This window comes from Serinus canaria, chromosome 13, assembly GCF_022539315.1.
Source record: "Serinus canaria isolate serCan28SL12 chromosome 13, serCan2020, whole genome shotgun sequence".
Lineage (NCBI taxonomy): Eukaryota > Metazoa > Chordata > Aves > Passeriformes > Fringillidae > Serinus > Serinus canaria.
The window spans coordinates 11,256,411-11,265,003 of record NC_066327.1 but is presented as its reverse complement, the minus strand read 5'-3'; the positions used below and the strand labels follow the sequence as shown (position 1 = coordinate 11,265,003).

The window sequence follows — 8,593 nt, the reverse complement described above, 5'->3', positions numbered from 1 at the left end:
AAACATGGTCTGAAATGGGTCTGGATGAACAGGCTAAGGCACATCTCCAACATACACTGAGTTTGTACTCCAAGAGATGAGCTGTATAATGCCAATCTGGATGTTGCTGACAAAACCAACCACCAGCTCTTTTACCTCTGGATAGATGCTCGTTTTAGGAAGACCTGTTAATTCTTGTCATGCAAAGTTCTTATGGTTTTTTCAAAACGCAGAACCCAGAACACATTTCAATGTGGTCAGGAGATCTGATCCAGCTTATGACTTGCTCTGTGTCCTGTTGAGAATCACAGAGCAGAAATTGTCTATTTCTATCAGCTATCCCCACTTCCACGTGGCCAGTTTTGCATTCCTACCAAGGAAAATAATGAATTCTTCTTTCCCCTGACATATTTTTAGTGTGTCCTTCCTTACACAGATGGAAAATCCACGAATTCCAGGAAAATCTCAACACATGTAGGTCTGAGTTTAAGAGAAGTCTCCATGGGAATGGGAGGTCAGGAGGGCACATCACCAGCCCCACCACCCCACCCCAAGGAATTGTACTTAAACAGACTGAGTTGCTCAGGGCTGAGCTCTCTTTCTTTCTCTGGAAAAAATCTTTCTTCTCTGTGAGAAAAAAATCTTTTGAATGAACCCTCTCCTCTTTTTTTCTTTCTGGCTGTTACAAAGACAGTAACTGTTCTCACAAGCAGTCCCACAGTCATGGGTTTGGCTGTACATAGTGGCTGCAAAAGGATTCAGAAGGAAAAGAAGCACAAGTACGACCTGCATTAGAAACTATTTCCATATTTGTGCAATAGGATTAGAAGAACGAGGCACCTCCACGCTTCACAGCTGAAGGGTGAGTTGCTCATCTGCAAAATGTTTTCCCTTCCTCTGACAGAAAGCTCTTGAGCTGTTATACGCTCCTGAAATACATTTCCAGGGGATGCTACTGCATGTAACAGTGCTGGACTCAGCACTGCTGGCTTCTCCTTGCCCTGCTGCTCCAGGTAAATAATAGGTGCTCTAAGCCCTATGGATGCTTCAAAACTCCTCCAAGGCAATGTGTTGATAATTTTTCTTCCCAAGATTATTTTTAATCCCTATTATTGTTGCTATCCAGCTAAGAGTGTATCCCTACAATGAAAATTAGGAGGCAGAAAGGATTATTGGCTACAAGAAGAGGTGGGAGAAGCAACCATGAGCACAGAGAAATGCCTGCAGTGCTGACTCAGTGGGAGGTGTGAGGACTTTGGTCTGTGCTCTCTGACTGGGGCCACATTCACACAGCATATCCTGGAGTGCAGAGCTAGGGAGTGGGAGAGGGGTGCAGAATTTCAGTAGCTCCTGCTCAGCAAATCCCCCCTGAGGTGCACCTGGGACTGCAGGACTTTTCTTTGCCTAGAGGGGTATCTGTGTCACTTCAGAGGATGAGGTATCACAATATGCTGCAGTCCATGGGTGCAGAGGCTGCTCACCCATGACAAGTCTGTCACCCAGGGGCATTTGGTGCTGGGACTGGGGTACTTGTACCTGTTCCTTGTAAGCACTGAGGGAGAATGGAAAATGAAGTGAGTTCTGATGGTGAGAAACAGGGACAAGAAAAGGTTGCTCTTCAAAAGTTTAAAAACAGCTTGAAAAATTATGCTTATGGAGGAGGGAGGAGGAGGGGGGAGACATCTGTGCTTGTTTATTCATTCATATTTCTGTTGGCCTTTATTATATTTAGATCATGCTAGATGATGACAGAAAATGATGCTAGAAGTATTTTGTGTTTAGTGATGATCTGGAGAGCAGGAATGCTCTGTGGCAGCCTGTGCAGCTCCTCCTGGCCCAGATTCCATTGCACACATTTGACACTGTTGATACAGCTCACAGTGCACTGTCATCTGATGGAAGTGTAAGCTCAAATCTTTTCTGCTTAGTTGTTTTCTTTTTTTTTCTGTCACTAGCAGGCTGTTATCAGACAGGAGCAAAGGGAAATCAAACATCATTAAGCACTACAAGACCTCTGCCCTTTTTAAGGTGACACAGGGGAGTTCTTAATTTCTTTGACAACTAAATAGACGCAATGTTCCTCATATTTCTAAACAGTCACTGCAATGAAAAAGGTTCAATTCTGAAATAAAGGAATTAATCTTAGAGTTGGTGTTTGAAAAACAATGGGGTGTGTATTTGCTATTTGGAAAAACACCAAGCTGGGACATTGTTATAGCCATTTTGGGTGCCTTTATAGCTTATAGAGAGGCAGAAAACCAGAACCAGCATATTGCTTCTTAGAAAGCTTATCAAAGACATCAGGTGTACAATGTAATTTCTGTAAACTGCTGTAATATAACTTTCTATAACAGTGGTGTTCAACGGTCACTTTGTCTTAGCCTGCTTTCCTTTTTCCCTGGTCTGATGGGAGAATTCATTGAATGAAGAGAGAGGAAGGAAACAAAGCTGGTGGTCCCAGCAGCTTCTGTCTGTGCCAGGCTATTGTGCTGTTAGATGGGAACCAAACAAATGGGTCTCTTCTGACATGTGAAAATGTAATTTTCTTTTTGCTATGTCCTGATGAATTCTGCAGGTTTTTCCCCACAAAGAGATCACTCTGGTGTTTATGGTGAGAACTGGTTGTGCTGAGGATTGGTCTGAAGCCTTAAATGCACATCTCCCAGCCCTTCTGGGATCAGGGCTGCCTCTGAAACCCCCTTGGTGTCTGGCAGTCATTCTGCAGGACCATCCCCAGATAAAATATCAGTGTGCAGGACAGCTCTAGAGACCTTTTATACTTTATCACATCCTTTCTTACCCTCTCAGAGTGTTTTTCACGCAGGGTCTCAGTGTTGTGGCCATAAGTCATTCTCTGTGCCCGACAGATGCTAACCAGAGCCTGTTTAGGATTATGTACACAGGGATACGTACCTTGGAATGTTGCCTGTGCTCTGGTGTGACACAACAGCCCAAGCAGACCTTTGGTTTCTCCTGCAACATCAGCAGAGGGGATGTGCTCTGGCCTAAAGCAGATGCCCTGGAGGGAGTGGGTTAGTGGGCTATTGACTTTTGTCCATCCATTCAGCTCCAGTTCCCTTATCTCTCACATTTGTCAGTCTACTGGCTTTTCCACTTCCTCTTAACTCTGTTCCTGGAAAAGGGCGGGGTGGGAAAGGAAATACTCCATTAAACCTGTCTCCACTGATTTCCATTTCCATAGAGCGCATGATAACGGGCACCAGGCTGCTCCTGGGTGTCAATACCACAGACTAAATGTTTGCTTTGTTCAATTAGAACAAGCCTAAGCTGCCAGATACCATTGCAAACTGTCACATCAGCAAGGACTGAACCTGGCCAGAGGAACTTCTGAACAAGAAACAAGATTTTCTAGGTTCTGGAGAAGTCAGTATGTTGGATCAGATTCATTGGCTGGCTGCCGTGACAGTCCTGGGAGTCCTGGAGCAAGGTAGGGACCATTGGGTGTGTGTGCTCAAGTACTGGCTGGATCAATCTACTGTAACTCCACTGATTTTCTTTTGCTTTTATATTTAATGTCTTCTGTTGCACTGGCAATTCATTGCTTTTCAGACAGGGAACTGATATCTTGTTTGGGTTCTGGAGAGCATTCAACCAAAGGAGTGCAGGGGAAGCCCTTTCTGTGAACTGACCCACTCCCTCCACTCAGAATTTTTTTGGTAGATCTTTCCCTCTGCAAACATGTAGAATTTCCCTCTTTAGGCTTACAGCAGCTCCTGAAGTGCATGTAGATGTGAGCATACAAAGAGCTGCTGTGTGAAAAGGTGGAAGTATGGGCTGTGGTGGGCCACATGGAACATCTCCCAGCCACAGGTCCACATTGCATGCCAATTTAATTCAGTATCTGGTTGGCTTATCTGTGGCATCAGTTCCATCCCTAAACAGATATCAGAATTTAGAAGAGGAAAAAATTAAAAGAATGAAAAGCCTTGAAATTGTCAGTAATAAAGTGCATCTGAACTGTGCAACAATTTTACCATCTGCTGATTATACAAGAAAGCATATAACCCTGGTAGTACATTACTTGCTTCACTATAGCTCTGAGTCATTCATTTTTCTTATCTAAAAGGTGCCTGGGATTTTATTCAAACTTTCTCTGCTGTGTGGAGGTGTGGGGTTAGGAGGAGACTGCAGATCTTTTTCCCCAGCCTCTGGCCGGCTCCTGACTCCACCATGCCCAGCCATAGGACTGACTACTGCTACTTTTCTCTCTTTTGCTGCAGCCTACTTCTTCCTCCAGGTGATCCATGCTAGGAGGTTGTTTGGCATTTCACCTCCAAAGATCTCAGGCCCTCCCGAATTTGAAAGGATCTTTCGAGCACAGTAAGAAACTCCTCTTACTTGAAGTTTGTCAGGTCTCATGTAACTGCACTTCCTTTCCCCTGCTTTGCAATTCTTTTCCTGGAACTGTAATTAAGCAATTACCTCCCTCAAGGTTAATCAATGGCTTGAAGAGTTAACACCAGGATTGAGTTGGCTCTTGAGTCCTAAACCAGCCATTGCTGATAGAAAGCACACAGGAATCTCTGCTGTACAGTGAAGGGCTCCTAAAGACATAACCCTTGGTGCCTGACACTTAGACTAGTTTTATCCAAGTGGTGACAAACCTCAGGCAGCTTCAATCAGTGAGATTCTCTGAATCAGTGTTTTTGTGTTTCAGTGAATTGTGTTTCACAGTCAGTGAAATTCTCTGAATCTCACTGATTGTGAAACACAATTTTCCAGAGAGATCTTAGCTGGTGCTGGGATGAGGATAACCCAGCATCTCTGCTGTGACTTCTGTGCTAAGGCTGCAGTGGGGAGGGAGGAGCTTTCATATTGTTGTAGCTGACCACTGGAAAAAAAGCAACTGAGTAGCTTGAGCTGGATCCCCTCAGCCAACCCCTTCTTTGCTCCTTCACTAGCCTAGACTCAGCTTCATCCGGCATCTTTTGGTGCTACTGTGCCTTTGGGAGGATAGGGCATGGCATACAAACAATCCCAAGAGTTATGTGCTCCCTCCAACTCCTGCACAAAGCCCAGGCTGCTCTGGCCTTATGTACTTTAGGGACAGACCTTCCCTACAGCTTGGGGCTTTGGGGCACGTCGTACAGCAGGGTTTGAGCTGCAGCACTTGGGAAGCAGTGGTGGGAGTGGTTCATGGAGCCTTTCTGTGCACAGTCTGACCTGGGAATCTTTTACTTAATTTCTTGTAACCTGGCGACCCTCTTCTTTCCATTGTTTAATTTCTGTGAATAAAGCTGGGACAGGAACTGGAGCCTGGAGGCTTTTTATGACAACATTAGTTCTAAAAAGCAAAAGTCTCCAGTCTCTGGAAACTGCTAGGGGAAGCAAAAGAGGAAGAGCTTCCTTCCTTTCCCTAGTTTATGACCTTTCTCTTTCCTGGCAGGGTGAACTCCTCTGAGTATTTTCCCATCTTCCTGGCACTTCTGTGGCAGGCTGGACTCTTCTTCCATCAAGGTGAGAATATCCCGTTACCTGGTTTGTCACTGGATCTGTTCCCCTGCGTGCTGCCTCAGTCCTCAGGTCCTGCTCAACTTCTGAACAACAAATTAAGCAGTAATTTTTTCTCTGATGGGATGGTAGAGCCAGGTGACACAGAGTCTCTATTCCTTCACTTTGGGCTACATCCTTGGTTCTGAGTAGCTCTGAAAAGCCTTTGGAGATGGTCACTGTGATCTCTCCTAAACACAGGTCTGGCTGCAGCCTTGGGTCTGCTCTATCTCTTCGCCCGCTACTGCTACTTTATGGGATACAAGGCATCACCCTCAGAAAGGTAAACACACTCACACACACTCTTGCATGCTCTTCCACACATCTACACCCTCTTGCAGACTCTTACGCAGTTACACACACAGTTACACACATGTACTCACACACAGCAGCCCTCAGGGGACTACACAGTAACTCCTGAGGGGTTGTTTTTGGAAACATGATGTGCTTTGGGAAAACTCAAGACTCTTGGGTGCTCTAGGGCTCCTGCATGACTCAGCCTTGTCTCTGAGGCATAATGTGAACATGGACACAGGTTTGAGGCACAGATACTGGTCAAGGCTGGGGCTGCCCCAAGCCCTTTTAGGTGTGTGTTTGCTCCTTTGAGGTGGAAGCAGGGAATGGGACCCCACGCAGGGGGCAGGGGACAGTCAGGGGCTGCCTTTCCACCCACCTCTGCAGGGAGGAAGGGGCTGTTCCCAGGCAGGAAGCTCAGTGTCAGCAGCTGTCTCTCTCCCACCAGACTCGCCCCGATATACTTCAGCGCTGGAGTTCTCTGGATTCTCATTGCAGTGTCAGCCATGGGCATCCTGCATTTCTTCTTCTCTCACTATGTGGGGCTCAACGTCCTCCAGCTTCTCACAGCATGACCCATTCCTCTGCTTCACCACTGTCCTCATCTTCAAGTCCTGCTCCCTCCGGCCCACCTTAACAGACTGGCTGCAACTCTACAGCCCTCAATGAGAAATCCACCCTCACCCAAGCTTTTAACACCTCCTTCCTCACTGTCCAGCACTGGCAGGAGCTGCTGAGCTGTTTAGGAGATATTTTTCCCCCATGGCACTTGGTGTGCCAAGTGCTCTACATCTGGCAGCTTCATTGTGTCTGATGTGGAAACAACAACTCCAAACAAGGACATATAAAACAAACTCTCCTCAGTCTGAGTTTCCCAGTGAGTTGCCAAAGAGAAGTGCCATGTGTTCCCCATTATCCAGCAGCTCTGCCCTTAGCCCAGGCACAGAAGACTCCAGTTTTCCAAGGCCCACACCTAAGAAAAGCATTTGTTTGGAACCAGATGTGGGCTGAGACACAACAAAAGAGGTGAGGGATAAACTGGAGTAGCCACCAACATGTTATGCAAAAGTCTGTTGGTGCCCTCATGCTGGCTATCAGCCACTGCTGTGAATCAGAGTGAGCAAACTCATCACAACTGCTGTGTGTGCCACTTTGAACTTGGCCCAGTGACAACAGGCACAAATAAAAGGTCACTGAACCTCCTGTCCTGGGTGTCTCTTTGTGAGTCTGCAGCTAGCAGAGAACAGAAACATGAGTGAGTGCAAGGTGGCTGCCTCTGTTCCCCTGACATGCAATCCAACAAAGCCTGCAACCCTGTGCGCCATGGGAGGAGAGGTCTGAAGAGGGAGAAACTAATTTTTGGAGATGTTGAGCTCATGAATTGGGTACTGAGCCACTAAGCACCAAAAAGTGGTTTACCCAGTGCTCAGGTCCCTCCTGCATCAGGAGGGGTTGGATTTTCATGAGTCCAGTATGCACAATACTGAGGCTTTTGGCCACTGGTGCTCATGTTAGTGCCACAGGAAACGCTAGCAGTGCTCTGTGTGTCATCATGGGGGGAATTCACAGCAAACTCAGAGAATGAAAATAATTGCATGAGCATGATGCCAGTCCAACCACATTGTAAAGCCCACTGCTCTCCCCTCCTTTTCCCAGCAGTACGCATATCTGGACTGTAAGAACAAAAGGCAAGGGCTTTTTGGAGGAAATGATTAATTTTTCACATTGTTTCTTTTCCTTCCATGCATTTTAAATTGGCTTCTCCAGCAAAACATCCAGTCAATTTCCCTTTCAGGCTCTCCTACCTTGGAGTCATGCTGCTGCATTGAAACTGGCAAATGCTGCAGGGCAAGGCTTAAAGCCAAACAAAAATAACTGTACAACACTTCTCCCTGCAAAGTTTTCAGTGCAGCAGGGCCTCATCCTCACTGAAATCCTCAGGTGTCACAGCAAGATAAACAATAACTTTTTCTCCTGGCATCTTTGGTGACACATGTCAGAAAAGTCTGAGCATAGTTTAACCCTGGTTCTGCCTTGGCAAGGTCAGGGAGGAACAGATTTCACAGTAAGATTTCACTTAGCCTTTGCATTAACAGGTCCTGCCATGTCCTGAAGATATTCCCCAGTCCTTATCTTTTTACCAGTATAACCAGTCACCTCCCAGAGAGTTAATGCAGAAGGACAAGCCCCAGCTGCTGGTGCAGGTCCTGACTCTGCATCAAAATTCTGCTTTCTAGGGTTGGTCAAAGTGGGTACTCCTTGGTTTTGTAGACACACTCTGTCTTTTATCCTACATCCAGTTTTCTAAACCTGCTGTATCAACCTGGAGCCACTGCCCACCTCAACCCCCCTTGTGTCCACTCTGTGTGTGACAGGGCCGCAGGATGACTCAGAGGAGGGAAATTAATGATTCAGCAGTGAGATTGTAGCCGGCTTCTCCCCTTGGATGCACAGAAGACCATTAAAAATCCTGGCACGGTGCAGTCAAGCTCTGGCCTTGGTGGCTGCCAGGCCTGTCACCAGTTCTGTGGCAGAACTGCCACCAGTTCTGCCATAGAAAATCTGATGGGCACATCATCAGTCCTTCAAACCACTGTCAGAGGGGCCATTTCAGTGCCCTGAGCAGAAGGGAAGCTGCTCCCCTCCACCAGTGCTGCTGTCATTTTCTGCTTCTTCATCAGTCAAAGAAAACCACTTTACACTGATCGATGGTTCAAACAGTCGATGATTTTGGGATTTACTCAATTCATGATGCAGCGGCCCAGCACGCTGTGCTGGTGCTGTATGGCACCAGTGTGCCTGCCTGAAC

The 8,593-nt window shown here is 46.6% G+C and overlaps 1 protein-coding gene across 1 annotated transcript; it reads left to right on the top strand.

The window, feature by feature from the left end:
* Positions 1-573: 573 nt before the first annotated feature.
* On the top strand, positions 574-6,987 carry LOC103817291 (leukotriene C4 synthase-like). The gene is made up of 6 exons (XM_050979796.1): positions 574-841; positions 3,256-3,427; positions 4,221-4,320; positions 5,387-5,457; positions 5,692-5,773; positions 6,233-6,987. Exons 2-6 carry the CDS (start codon positions 3,370-3,372, stop codon positions 6,357-6,359), a joined length of 438 nt encoding a protein of 145 aa, XP_050835753.1. The 5' UTR covers positions 574-841; positions 3,256-3,369; the 3' UTR covers positions 6,360-6,987.
* Positions 6,988-8,593: the final 1,606 nt, after the last annotated feature.

Bases quoted from the DNA above. Each gene is read 5' to 3' on its own strand.
- LOC103817291 (XM_050979796.1), top strand. From the start codon at position 3,370: ATGTTGGATCAGATTCATTGGCTGGCTGCCGTGACAGTCCTGGGAGTC. The intron at 4,321-5,386 runs GTAAGAAACTCC...CTTTCCTGGCAG, and splicing joins GAAAGGATCTTTCGAGCACA to GGTGAACTCCTCTGAGTATT. The intron at 5,774-6,232 runs GTAAACACACTC...CTCTCCCACCAG, and splicing joins AAGGCATCACCCTCAGAAAG to ACTCGCCCCGATATACTTCA.